Consider the following 15,284-nt stretch of genomic DNA (forward strand, 5'->3'; position numbering starts at 1 on the left):
TGCAAAGAGGTGCCAGAGAGGAAGTAATGACAATAATACAGTTCTTAAGAAGCGCACATGCAGAATCATAACAAGTTTATTTGAAAGTTTGGTTTGGTGGTTTGGCATTTAAACAGTTTAAAATGAAATAAAAAGTGGAAAGGCATTCAGATGACTCCAGAAGGCCGAAATTAGATTAAAAGATAAAACAAAAACGATACATGCACTACAAAAGATTTAGAAGTGAGTAGTTTTTCGAGATTTACAATTATACTGTAAATACAGTATAATTGTATATCTCGAAAAACTACTCACTTCTAAATCTTTTGTGGTCATCTTTGTATTACTTTAGTATAAATACATGTTAATTTGGATTCATATGTTGTTTTTTTCTGACTTTATGTGAACGAAAAGACACACATTTGCCCGTTTTCTCACTGGAAATAGTGATATTTTGAAATATCACTGTCCTGGTCACAAAAGCAAAGTTTGTGAGGAATAATAGCCATTTTCTATACTTTTGAGGCATAAGCAATTAGGAAATAACACTTACTACCCAGGAACATAAATTGTGTTACACAGTGCTGTGAATGCAACAGAAGCTGTATTTGGTGGAGATTGCAATAAATACATAAATAAATAAATGCATTTCTGTTTAGGCTAGATATTTGTTAGCTTGGTTTGTTTTTATTCTCTCAAATTATATTTAATTTAAAAAATGAAAGAGAACTAGACCGTTGTTGTTATTTTTATATATTTTTGGAATATGGCAAGTTAGCAGGCAGTGGGGGCAGGGGTACAAGCAGACATGAACGCGTTTAAGTTCAACACTAACCCCAAATAAAGTGCTGTTCCTGTTATTAATCTGTGCTATAATAAAAGATAACAGAAGCCAGTTTTCACTTTGGTGAAATAGGCTACAATATTTGTTTTCATTAAAAACGTGTTGTTTATTGAAATTTAATATTTAGCTTTCATATTGAGGCTTGTTGTGTACTACACATTAAATCAAATCAAGTAGTGTAGGAATTTGCTTGTATTGTTCAAGACGTTTTTAAAATCAAGTAAGCTTATTTCATTTTTATATAAAAAACGACAACAGAGTCGCAGTTCTCGCCAGTGTCATATTTATGTTATATAAATGGTAATGAAATGTCCCTAGCAGTGGGCTGTCTCTGCTTAGAGCACGCAAGAACTTGCAGAATGGATAAAAGTGTGTTGAGAATTGTAAGAAAACGCATTTGAGAGCAAAACATTTTATGACCTTTTTAACTTCATAGCTGAAAAGGTGCTGGGGCTATTGTAGCGTCCCCCGGTTAGCCAAGGAGATCCCAAAAACACCGGCAAGGAGACAGCCTCTGGTTAATTTTATTTGGACAGAGTATGACAATGAACACATTAAAACTACTCCATAATTTAGCACTTCGTTTCCATCCACAAATACACTGAGCAGTAAAACAATGGTTATCATTCAGCAACTTGATAGCGAAAACCATACAGATCTTTACATATAGTAAAGTAGACTTTAAATATAGCAGCAGATAACCATGGTCAACAAAAGCAATTCAATCAGGTACTATAGTATTTTAAATAGTGAGCTTCACACAAACACTTAAAGGTAATGATTTGCACAAGCACAACTCAAAGGTAAATAAAGCTTCATATGCTTTTACATGAGACACTTCAAAAACAAGCAGCAAGATGCGATCTTCGTAGACATGGTACAAACATCAATAGAGCACCATGCAACTCCAAATACAACACTTCAAAACAGCAGCAAATTGTGACTTTCGTAGAAAAACGACAGACATAAAGCACCAGGTAACTTTAAATGCTTAATTGTAAACACTCCAGTAGACACCATTCAATCAGTATACATGGAGACCCAAAGTTTTCGGGAGGTTTAGAAGGAGCGGTACCACATTATCAGTGTTTTAAAAGTAAAACCAGTAAATCACACAATACACAAAATAAAATAGAGTATACAAAAATGAAACGAAAATTACACACACGATACAATTTAAACAATACATCGCATTGCAGACCCGTTGCACTATGCCTCGTCAAGCCCAAGTAATGCGTTCTCATTTTGCAAAAAGTTGCTCTGGATCTATACCCCGATGAAGAGTTGCGGTTGATCTCCTGTGTTAATTCATGTTCATTTATTCATTTCCGCGGCGCTGCGATAATTGCAGTTTCTCCAACACTTTTAGGCTTCACTCGGTTGCGATTTTACGCAAGCAGAGTTGCGAGAAAGATGAGCAAATTTGCAAGACCATTGAATATTTGCCCCTAAACAAATATATGGATTACAGACTAAAATCTAAAATATTTTAAATATAATATATATATATATATATATATATATATATATATATATATATATATATATATATATATATATATATATATATATATATATATATATATTATTGTATACATTAATTTCTATATATGAAAAATATAAGGATCATACTTTTCTACCATACATTAAAAATATATGGGTTAGTTAAGACATGGAGGATTTAAAAAAGAATTGCAAGTAGTGGTAAAAAAAAAAAAAAAAGGAATTTGTTGTGGAAGACAGTAAAGGAAACTTAATGTGCAAGTACTGTGGAGTTACTACTATACATATTGACAGAAGAAAACGCCCCGGCAATGTGGAAAGTGACTGAAAACAATCATTTCATACAATGTGTAAAAAGTGAAAGCCCTAAAAGAACGATTTACATAAAACTAAAAAATAACTAAAAACAAGAACTGAAAAATGGAATTAATAAAAAAACATAAAATAGAAGCCCTAGTTATAGCACATGCATTTTAATTTAAGAACATTATCTGGTGCTACTTCATAATAATAATAATAATAATAATAATAATAATAATAATAATAATAATAATAATGAAAATCTGAACTTTATGTAGTCACAATCATTTTATTTCACTTCTGTTCTCAAACATATTGTCTGTATGTGTAGCATGTAAAAGTCGTGTCTTGAGCATGTGCAGGTTCTTTTGAACAGGGCACCCAGTACCATAGCTAAACAACAGCAGCTGAAAAGACTTACTGTCCAAGGAGATTCCTTTAATCCATTGTACTTAGCTTGTGGTGTTTTGTACTTGCACTACATCACAAGTCAGGTTATCATAACCCACTCCTTTGGAAAGTGTCATTTTAGCTGTTCAGTGTCATATGACTTTAACCTTTTGGGTAGATGCTATGTATCTTTCTAGTTTTTTTTTTAACAGCCAGACTCACTGCACTGAGCCTGAGCTGAGCCCAGGCCTCCCCCAGAGGTGAAAGGCATTGAAGGATAGTGAGTGACCTGCTGTGCCACCAGCTAACACACTCTTACATTTGATTTTAGGTGAGAAGTGCTATAAGAAGAACAAAGGAAAAGAAAAAGGCTCTTTCTTTTACAGTAAGTACACATAGACAAATAGTTTATATACCAAGCATCACAAGAAACTTATCACTATTATAACACATTTTATTTTTGAAAAAAAATAACGTATATAAATGATGGACATTGACAAAATGTTTTTGGTTTCTTTTTATTTACTCGATCTTCCATCCTTGCCCATGACACCCTTGAGTGATTATTACTGAAGCATATGCACTTAGTCGCCTACTTAGTGAGACACTGCATATGGTGTGATTGTTGAATTGCAAGCTTGAATAAAAGCAATAAGGAAAATCACTGAAAAAAAAACAACATGCCACGTCTGTCAAGAGAGCAGCGCCTTCGTGCGATCGGCATGTTGGAGGCTGGGCTAGGGCAGCGTACTGTGGCTCGTTGTCATGTGTGCTGACAGCCAGCAGTTTCAAACCCAGCGAGACGGTATAACCAGACATACTGCACGAACTTGGAGACAGAGTCACAAAACCTGCCCAAGATCGACAGATCATTTTTCAGCATCTTTGTGATGTCAGTTGTTAATCAGCACAATAAAAAGTCACTGCACCTGCTCTAAAACAGAGTTTGTCTTCTTTCGATCACATCTACTGAATTTTATCCAAATATAAGTGATCCGTTTCTTTTGATGCTCAGTATACAAAGCGTATCTCATTTACATTTGAAGTAACTTTACATTGTCAGTGTTTAGAGGCTAAGCAAGGCTGGGCCATGCATGCCAGTCTGAATATAAGCCCATACCACTCAAGGTCACGTCATGCGCATGTCCTGGTGTTCTTCAATCGTCCAGCCTGTGTCAAACCTCCACCCTCCCCTAATATCAATTGACAGTAATTGTTTAAATGTGCTATCAATTGGCCACTGGTAGAGATACTTTTGTCCTTAGTGGCTTCTCACTTAACTGGTAATGCATTTCTGTATAATTCTGTTTTAATAAAGGCATTTTATTTATAAGTAGTTATATTTTAAACAAACTGCAGTTCAAATTTGTGCCCAAAAGGTGCTATTGTGTTTTAACCGAGGTTTATGGGAGTCTTATTTCCAACCATGCAAATTGAAACCGGAAGAGAAATGGGGGACTCAAATCTACCCGGCAACATGATCCTGTAATCGAGTGGAAGTGCAGCTCTTCAGCCACAGCTCTCTGATTGCCATAGAAACGGCTTCAACACATGCACATCTCAATATGATAAATTGCGCTATAAGCCACCCAAAGAAATAAATAGTCAGTGACTGTCCAAGCAAATAGTAGGTTGTTTTTGTTTTAGGTACTGGTATTAATTACTGTAAAAGCCTACATAATATAACTTGATACTTGTTATTGTGACAATCTGCCCAATGGGTTTTATTGATAAAGGGCATGTCAGATGCACGGTTTGGATAAAAAAGATTGGAAACACTTTCATAACACTGTCAATAGTGTTCTCACCATGGGCAGCCATTGATTCAACGCAAGTTTGCAACGTGTTTAAATTGTTCTGGGTGAGTATATTACCACTTACAAAACTACACATTTGAGACGCACTGAAGGCATGGGGTGTTACAGTGTTAATATAGGCCCTGTATGGACTCTATTGATAAACTGTGAATGGTCTCCTCATGGTCATGTTAAGAGGAGTGGGTGTGTGCTGATTATCCGCAATGGGCCATTAACCCTGCAGAGGTGAGAGGGAATAGTTTAGTCAAGTAAGCAAGAATGAAAAAAGAGCACACGTAAATAGTAAGAAATACAAATAAACTTCAAATAAAGATGAGAAATGTTGAAAACTCAATACCAAAGGGTAAATTCATGTTTTAATAAAAGGAGAGAAGAATTGTAGTGTGAGGTGTTAAGTGGGATGTGTTTTCTGGTATCATGGTGTTTAGTTCATTCCAACAGGCTGTCTGTTGTTAGTTGTGCTGTTGCTTTTTACTCTCTTGGTGTTTTGCTAGCGTATAAGACTGCTCATGCTATGAGGGAAGATCTCCTGGCACTTGCCTGCCAGCACATTGCTTGACTGGAGACGGTGACACTGTCCCTCATTATTCATGAGCTAAATTCACTAACATTTTAAAAAGAAAAAGAAATGATGTTAATTCCAATACCAAATTCTGTCCCTTGCTGTTTTAGAACTGCTCCCAGCCAATAAGTTTCCTGACAACTCAAAAAACTACAGGTTCCTGGGATCATGGGAAATGTAGTCTTTCTACCCCTGAAAGCAGTGTGTCTTCACCGAAACAAAGTGGCTCCACAAAAAAATCCCTGGTCTTAAAAAATGGTAAGTACCACTACAAGTTAAATGCGGTGATCATGCGTTCCAGTCCATTGCATTTGGTTATGAAACACACTTGTGGTCCTCAGCGGCTCTCCTAGTAAAAGCACTTGGTCACGCACCCTTAGTTGGAGTCCTGCTCAAGCTGCATTGTCGATCTTGGCTAGGGACCCACAGGGAGTGCTGCATTGGCATTTTGGAAGAAAATGGGCTGGGCTCGTCTCATCACATTTCAGCACCCCCTCTTGTGCTGAGCCTGCCTGGTCCAGGTACCCAGGCTGGAGCCTTGCCTTATTCGTTGCTTAGGCTCTGCGTGGGAAAAGAAGCAACCAGCTGGAAGCAGGTTTTGAGGTTGCTGTTGATCTCCAGTCCTCCTGATCGGAAAGTGGGTTTCAGCAGTGAGGCGACGTTCACATTGGGAATTTCAAATCTGGTAGTAAAATGTTGATAAGTTAATACAAAAATGGAAAATAAAAAACTCACTTTCAGCACTGGTAAATTCAGAGTTAAAAATGAAAAACCCTGGCGTTTTCCATGGGGTCACCACTTCTTTGCAGCTAGAGTGCGTGGTATCAGCTTGCGTCATGTATTTGCACTTACAAATACACAATAGTAATTAGATACACTTAATTATTTCTAATTACATCTGCAAGTAGATGTCAATGGTGCTACTAAACTTCATAACAAAACAAATAGTGATGTGTTTTGTTAAATTTGTATTTCAGGGGGATTCAGAAAAGAAAGCTCTGTGACCATTTCATTGAATCAGGTATGTGCTTCACATTCCTCCCCCTTTCCTTCCTGGCCTCCATGCTTCCTTCCTTCTGGGGGCAGGGAAGTTCACTGCAAGGCATAAGACTCATTACTACTAATGTGTGTTATTTCCTCATTGAAAAGGTGCAGTTGGTAATTGAATATCACATCACATGAGCCTCCAAGTTTCTGAACATATGCACCCTTTAAGGAGGTGTGTGTTTCTAATACAATGCAGTCACGAGTGCTTTCTAAAACTGCACCCACTGTGCCTAGATATGCTGTAATAGGGACCCACAATTTAAAATAAGTGCAACTTTGTTCATTTTTTTTTTTCTTATGATTTTAGGCATCGAGATTTAAAGAGCAAGTAAAAATTACTGTATGTACAGTGCCTCACCCTCACACGAGTGCTTTCTATTACTGTACAGTGCCTCATCCTCACACTGCTATTCGCAATTTTGTTTTTTATATTTTCATGTAGTTTTAAAAACGAATTGAAATTATATTTGAGGCACAAAAACAAAACAGATGTTTCTATTACTGAGTGCTTTCTATTACACAGTGCCTCATCCTCACACGAGTGCTTTCTATTACTGTACAGTGTACAGTGCTTTCTCTGTACAGTGCCTCCCTCACACGAGTGCTTTCTATTACTGTACAGTGCCTCACCCTCACACGAGTGCTTTCTATTACTGTACAGTGCCTCACCCTCACACGAGTGCTTTCTATTACTGTACAGTGCCTCACCCCTCACACGAGTGCTTTCTATTACACAGTGCCTCAGTGCTTTCTATTACTGTACAGTGCCTCATCCTCACACGAGTGCTTTCTATTACTGTACAGTGCCTCACCCTCACACGAGTGCTTTCTATTACTGTACAGTGCCTCACCCCTCACACGAGTGCTTTCTATTACTGTACAGTGCCTCACCCCTCACACGAGTGCTTTCTATTACTGTACAGTGCCTCACCCTCACACGAGTGCTTTCTATTACTGTACAGTGTCTCACCCATCACATGAGTGCTTTCTGTTGCTGTACAGTGCCTCGCTCTGCACACTTTCATTGGAGACACTGAAAGAGCTTAGGCCTGGCTCTGGAAGCGAGTCAGGTGGCAGAGCTCTGGTCTGAGATTAGTCTTTGCTACATTAATCCTCTTCAGCCTGCTCTGCCTTCAAACACAGTCATCAAGCTCTACATGTAAATGAAACCCAAGGAAATACAAATTCTAAAACAAACAGATACCCATTGTTTTCTGTGGAGGTCAGCCGTACAGTTATTACTCAATGACTGAATTAACGACACCTGTTCTGAAAAATGAAACACTTCAAAGGGATGCTCGAGTCCTGCTCTGAAAAACTCCTTCAGTGGATTGCAATGATTATTTCAGACAAACAGAAGCACAGGAAATAAAGGACTTCAAGTCGTAGTGCAATGGTGATAATGGCATTGCTATGTCAGGTTACTCTGTAATGATTTCAATGAATCTTTATTGACTGAGGCGTTACTTTATAAAAAGTAATGTGCTTCCGGATTTAACAAGATTGAACAGGTGGCTACAGGGGCGTTCTAAGCACATCTTTACCAATCCAAGGCCAGATCTCTCAAGAGATTCAATATATTGAAGTACGCTGTAGTACCTAATCTGAATCCATGGTGATTAAATCCATCTTAATACAGAGCTAACAAACAAAGCTATATCAAAAAACACCTGTGAATGCCAACCAGCGATAAGCATGGAAGAAATTGTTTCTTAATTGCACAGGGCAATGAGGAAAATACAAGTGTCCTTATCATTAGAATCTCAACCAACTGTTGCATCAGTCTGTGAAAAGTGATCCACTGCTTAGTAACAAAACACAAAGTAAGCAAATAAGAAGGCCGAAGGGATTACAGAACGAGACGATTTTACAATTATTGTGTAAAAGCCAAGGACACGGTAGATCTCTCGAATAATCAGTGCAACATATCTATTTGCTTTCTATTTTGGTAAAGGTCTTCTCTCTACCTCTGTTAAATTGAATTCCCCTGAGTACAGAGTGAGTCCTCGGTTCTGTTTGCCTGTCGTAGATGTATGCAACCTAGGCTAGATTAGCCAAAGTGCCTTAACAGAAGAGAGAGCCAGAGCCATCTAGCAATCTGCCACTTTGGGAATATGTTTCCTATAGTGTTGTTGGGAGTACACTTCTGTGCACTAGATGTGCTGATGCTTATGAATAAAAAATTTGCACTATGCACTATGCACTGCTGTTTAGACGTGACTCTGAGAGCTTCATTGAGCTCATAAGATACTCGCATTTGCTGCGTTGTTGCCATGATTTGATATTAACCGAGATTAATTGAAATGGGTCTGATTTCACCTCATATAACCAAGGCTGAGCTTTATGCTCAGCATGGAACAATCTTTTTTCTGGGTTATGGTGGGTATGTAATCTAAATATCTGTCCACTAGGGGGCGAGCTCAGGCCAACACTTTCAAATTCGAAGAACTCGCCAGAGTGCCGTCAATCGATAATAAACAAACGTAGGCCTACCATTTTACTTTACACATCACAAATACATCTGTGTAATAATAATAAAAACAATAGTACTTTTACGAGTTTATCTTGAGTTGGTCTCCTGGATGGATATTGCCAAACTCATTGACCCGATATTTAGGTGTGATTTCTATAGTTTTCAGCATCTTTAAACAGCTTGTTGAGTACTAAAAACACACTGGATAGTGAAGTAAACTGCAGCTACATTTCAGCATGAATGCGACACTGACACTGCGCCTCCTTCACCAGAAGCAGCTTCATTGAACAAGTATGTTTACTAATTTTAAAGCACAGTTGTCTGTGTGGATGATTATATGATATATGTTAAGTGTATTGATTTGGTTATCAAAAAGCCTTGCATGTTTTTTGCAAGTGTAAAACTAAAAATTCTCTGACAGCGTAGAAAACCTGTGTTTTTCTGTGTTATTCCGCAGCAAACGGATTCTCAGGAGGATCCCTGGTAATTAAGCACACAAAACACACAAATAAGCTGCAATTGAAATAGTGTAGTTGCTATTTATTACACTGGGGAACATCAGAGGTGATTGTGATGTCACAACTTACGTTCCTGATTGGGCGGGCTTTGGGCGGGTTTTCAGGAAGAGGTGGGCTGGTTTTTGTAAAAGTATTTGGCAACCCTGGTCATGGCTTGCTAGCAGCACCAAGACATTTTCTTTCCGATTATGCAAGTTGCATAAAAATAAGTTTATTAATAAGCAAAAATAAACCACACCATACATGCAGTCTGTCTGTTCAACATTTAATTGAAAAATGTGCACTTTTGCTGGCTTTTAAAAATGACACAAAAAAGGTTCTTCAACTTGAACATGTGATCTTATTTTAATATATGGCTTTTTTTTTTTATTTGTTTGTTTGCTTTTATGATAAATAACGTTTTGTCACTAAATTGTTCTGTGTCACAAATGTGTGACAAGAAGGTCCTACTATTCTATCCGTTGTAAAACAAAGCAAACAACATGTTTGTATTTCATGTGACACATCCCCAACATTACCAAGCTCAGAGTTTTGAAGATTATCTGTTCACCGGACTGTTTTAAAAGGAAAAACTAAATAAAAGTCTTGCCATGGCAGACAACCTTGTTCTGTGTATAATTATTCATAAGTAAATGAAGTCAGAGTCGGCTCAAACACTCACCCATTATCTGATGCATCACAGTCTTCAATAGGGTTTGTGATAAAGTAGAAAAATAGATTTGCAGAATGGCATCGGTAGTAATACAAGAGAATGGTGACTTGTGCATAAGAACACATAAAAATAATAATAATAATAATAATAATAAATAATAATAATAATAATAATAACAGGTTGACTAATGTGCGGTGAACAACAACGTAATAATAATAATGATGATGCACTTTAAAATACTTAAAGAAGTTAATAAAAAGGATCAATGAAGGAATTTGTAAAGAAACACAATTGAGATTGCAGTAAGTTGTATGTATACATGTATAACAATAAAATAATTTTGTTGAAAATATACTATAAACTATACTACTATTGTCCAGCTGTCTGCTGACACTGCAGGTGTGCCGGGCTTCAAAACAGACTGCTACTGGTACCACGAAGGAAAAAATAATACTAATACAAGTACAACTGTACAATTACTACTACTATATGATAGCAGTGAAACTGTCGGATATATAGGGATGTTCAATAACTCTGATCTATAGATTTTACAACCTTTATTTTGCAACAGAGTTTCCGGAGGTCAGGGTGGTAACCTTTTATCAAAACAAGACCTGTTTTGTAATGGGACAGCTCATCTCTAGTATGTCCAATAGGAATGCATGGGTCATGTATTTATTTCCAGTGTTTTGGATCGTTTTCAAGTCGCTGCTGGCGTGGATTGACATTGGGCAACTTCGCTCGCTCGTGTCGAGTGTGGACATAGCTTAACCCTCTAGTAACCACTGCAGGAAGCATAGCACGTGGGTGTGGGGCGCAGGTGGGAACCAGAAACGAAATGTGTGGGAATATGTAATGCTGTCCTCACTTCACCTGAGTCAAGGCTAAAATAAGGGTCACTTTTGAAAGTATTTCTATTCTAGTGAGAGATAAGAATCCACTGGTTACTGGTTACCTCACCTTTAAAACCCAGCATACCATGCTTTACCACTGGAGGTTGTCATTCATACCACTATGCATGCTGTCAGTTTAAGTGCAGATACTCGGGTGTGAAGCGTTGATTGGGCCCCTGTGTGCCGGTTTCACTCACTTTATTCTGACAGCTACAATGGGTTTCACATCTCACTAAAGGGGCTGCCACTTCACTGTGGCCTCCGCCAGTTCCAGAGTTTGCTTTTTTACACGGCCGCTTGTTAACAGAGAGCGGGATTATCTCTGGAAGCACACTCTGCACAGAGTACAATTCTCACTCAGGCTAGAGCTGTCATTAGCCTTTTATTTCTTATTAGGATTAAAGTGATTTGAAAAATGTCTTCTCAGATCTCATGAGGGTTGAAGGATAGGTTTAAAGAGTCAACCTAGAAAAAAGACAGGCTAGAAGCCCTTACTGTTTCATGGTGTTTGCTTGAGTTATTCCAAGAGGTTCTGGTTTCTGTTGCTCCAGCATTGAGTTCTTATCATTGTTCTCTAAACCTACTTTACATGGCTTTGAGCTTGTCTGGAGAATCCTAAGTAATTAATTAATAAAATATAAAATCCCAAAGTGTATCTTAAATGGGACAATATTGAGATTCTGCTTCTGAATGTCACTCTCCTTGGTGGCTGTCAGTAGTCGCCCTCTAGTGGAGAGATATGGAACCGCCTGATGGTATTCATTGGTGATCAGGATTGCTGCTTTTAATTACAATCAGAGGAATACCACCTTAATTCAGGTTGCTGAATTCAGTAATACCAAACATGTGCAATTACATTACAGTCTTAGCCACAGGTGGCATATGTTACTAAATACAGGTCAATGGCACAATGTCAATATTTATTTGGCTTTTTGTCAATATTTGTGTCTGGACATCAAGCTAAAATATTAAACACACAGCTGGTTTCATAGACCCTGATTATGATCTTGGGTTACCTTACTTGAGGTAAAGTAGCCCAAGGTTAGTGTGAGTCTGGATCTGTCTTCTGGGATCTAGAGAAATGTTCCTTATATCAGGGTGTTCACTATACTAGGATTTGACAATTACCTGCACCAGAGCAATGAAGAAACACCCAATCTGTATTGAACATCAATATATAGTACTTCTGTGAAGATTACTTTACATTGATCAACATTTTAAAGATATGTTTAAAAGAAAACAGTGAAGAAATGAAAAAGGAAAGAATGTGCACTTACATGCTGAATACAGTCATTACATGTCCTTTCTCTTGAAAAAATATTCAGCGTAGATTGTTTCAGGTTTTTCAGGTTTTTGTTAGTGCTCTGGTTACAGTTTGTGTGAAGACAGCAGGCAGGGAACAATTGCATAAGTCATGCATGATTCGTACTACAATAGGTTAGCTTTGAATTAGCTCTATCTTTGAATCAGGCAACCACGGTCTTTTCTTCACAAAGAGAATAACACATTTTCACACTGGAAAAAGTGAAATATTTACTATGGAAACAGAAATATCTGAAGTATGTTTTGATGTAGAAAAGAATCTGGTTATGAAATATTCTCATTCTTTTTCATTTTGTATAACTTAAAGGGGTAGTCACTCAAGTTGATAAAACGCACAACTCAGTAAATAGTGAGTCTTTTTGGCAGTGCATTAGGACCCAGCTTGACCCTACATAGCTATGTGTACTGGAAGTCAAGAGTAAACAGGGTCCAAAAAATATATCTTTACATGCCCCTGGTTGTTGCTACACCTGTTTAGGTAACATTCCTGTCATTTTTCTTTTCATTGTTAATGTCTTGACAGCTTTTTACACTTAGAACTTTAAAGTTTGTTTCAAAGCTTAATTCAGAATGTCTGCTCTAGTGTCAGGATTATTGCCCACCTTGTTAAACAGGTAACACAGCAATAATGATCCATGATGTGGTATGGAACAGAAAAGCCAGAGCACTTGCTGTTATGGGTTTTTTTTTTTTTTTTAATCACTCTTCCTGCAGTGATTTAGAGTAGTGGTGCGCAAACTTTTTATATGCCGCCCCCTTTTGTTAGCATACATTTGTTTTTTACACTTGATTCAACATTTACCTAACATATACATCTGAAAAACATTATCGTTCAGCAATTCAATCTGAAAAAATAAATCTGGGTTTTCACCAAAAAAAAACCCAATTTTGCCAGCTAAATCTGAAACTAACTTGCAAATGAGCACCTGCCAGCCAGCCCCTCTGCTTCCTTGCCTCCTCTGCATATTACATTGTGTGCTGTAGAGCTGCCCTTACACCCTGAGAGCCAGCCCCTCTGCTTCCCTGCCTCCTCTGCATATTACATTGTGTGCTCACCCTGCACACAAGTGCTTTCTATTACTAAATATTTAGCTAAATACATAACTGTTAACAAACACATTCTTAAGTTTTTAAATGTGTAAAAAAATGTACAGAGGAGGCAGGGACCTCGCATCAACACCTCTGCTTTTGCAAAGATGTGGCAAAAGATTCTGTGGTCCGATGAAACAAAAATTGAACTATTTGGCCTAAATGCAAAGCGTTGTCTGGCACAAACCAAACACAGCACATCACCCAGGTAACACCATCCCTACTGTGAAGCATGGTGGTGGCAGCATCATGCTATGGGGATGCTTTTCATCGGCAGGGACTGGGAAGCTTGTCAGGGTAGAGGGCAAAATGGATGGAGCTAAATACAGGCAAATCCTTGAGGAAAACCCGCTTCAGTCTGCAAAAGACCTAAGACTGGGACGGAGATTCACCTTTCAGTAGGACAATGACTCTAAGCACACAGACAAAGCGACACTGGAGCGGTTTAAAAACAAGAAAGTGAATGTCCTAGAGTGGCCCAGTCAAAGCCCGGACTTGAAGAATGCTGTCCATCAATGATCCCCATCCAGCTTGACAGAGCTTGAACAATTTTGCCAAGAAGAATGGGCGAATATTGCACGATCCAGATGTTCAAACCTAGTAGAGACTTACCCCAAAAGACTCACAGCTGTAATTGCTGCCAAAGGTGGTTCTACCAAGGGGGGGTGAATACTTTTTTTTTTCATTAACTGTTTCACAATAAAAATTCTCTTGCTTCTTCCAAGTGTTGAGTAGGTTGTGTAAATCAAAGGGAAAAAAAAATCCCGTTTAAATTTCAGGTTGTAACATGACAAACTGTGAAAACATCTAAAGCAGGTGAATACTTCCTATAGGCACTGTATGGGTTTGTTTTGGCCATCGTGCCTTTTGTTTGGTTTAATAAAGGAAAGAGCTCATTGGCGACTCACCCCGCAGTCCTTGTGAGTGTGCTTGTATTTCCTGGTCTGGTGATGTCACACACCCAGCCATTCTGCTGCAGTACGTTATTTAAACAGTTGCAGCATCACCCCCCCACTTACTCTTTGATGCGAGTCTACCTGCTGTAGTGTGCTGGAAGGAGAGATGGGCTTTAAGAAAATGAAGAAGTTGGAAAATGTTTTGTAAATCCTTTCTAACCCCTTTTAAGCTGGTCCAACAAAAAGGCATAAAAAGAAACTACTGAAATGTGAGTCAACACATCCAGTCTGAGACAAACCTGAGGATGTTATGGGACACTCAATTTGATACACAGTGCTCCTTCGCTATAAGGCCCTCGGTTATAACGCTCCAATTCCCTATACTAGTGATTCATGCAATATTTCTACAGTAAATACAGTACCAGTGTTGTTCAAACTGTAAACAGCTTCAAATTACGTGGGTCTTTCAAAATGTATTTACTTTTTTTGCTACGAGAGGAGCTGCAGCTTTCTCTCGGAGACGAGACGCTGGGGCGAGCCCATTCCCTCTTCCCCTCTCCCGACCCGCTCTCCTTCTTGCACTTGGTTTGCTTGTCTGTCGCTTCGAACTGAACTCCTGACTGCCATTTAGCCAGGCTATTTATAGTTTAAAAACAGCTGGTTAAAACGATCCACGAGTGGGAATGTTACCTTTTTTTTTTAAATATAATGTTGATTACATGGTGCTTTATGCATGGCTGAAGTTACGGAAAGTTACATTTTTGCTTCATTATACATGCATTACAGACAGGGAGTTACTTAATTTTGTATTTTAGTCAGACACCCTCCCTCGTTTATAACGCTCTTCAGTTATAACTGCACATTCCCATTTCCAGTTAATAGTATGCAACTTACCTGGTTTTATTTTTTGTTTGTTTTTTAGGGCATTCAACTGACAGCCTTCAAACCATCAGGTACGACTTATATCTCGTCAAATGAGAAAAATACAAAATGGATCA

General features: G+C 38.2%; 1 protein-coding gene across 2 annotated transcripts in view; it reads left to right on the plus strand.

Moving 5' to 3' along the window:
- LOC121303640 (adhesion G-protein coupled receptor D2-like) overlaps positions 1-15,284 on the plus strand; it is an 82,362-nt gene that overhangs the window by 62,324 nt on the left and 4,754 nt on the right. For both annotated transcript variants that reach the window (XM_041234443.1, XM_041234444.1), the window contains 4 exons: positions 3,348-3,401; positions 5,506-5,653; positions 6,373-6,416; positions 15,209-15,239. In XM_041234443.1, the coding sequence (XP_041090377.1) occupies positions 3,348-3,401; positions 5,506-5,653; positions 6,373-6,416; positions 15,209-15,239 (277 nt within the window). The remainder of the gene's footprint in view (positions 1-3,347; positions 3,402-5,505; positions 5,654-6,372; positions 6,417-15,208; positions 15,240-15,284) is intronic.

This window comes from Polyodon spathula, chromosome 34, assembly GCF_017654505.1.
Source record: "Polyodon spathula isolate WHYD16114869_AA chromosome 34, ASM1765450v1, whole genome shotgun sequence".
NCBI lineage: Eukaryota > Metazoa > Chordata > Actinopteri > Acipenseriformes > Polyodontidae > Polyodon > Polyodon spathula.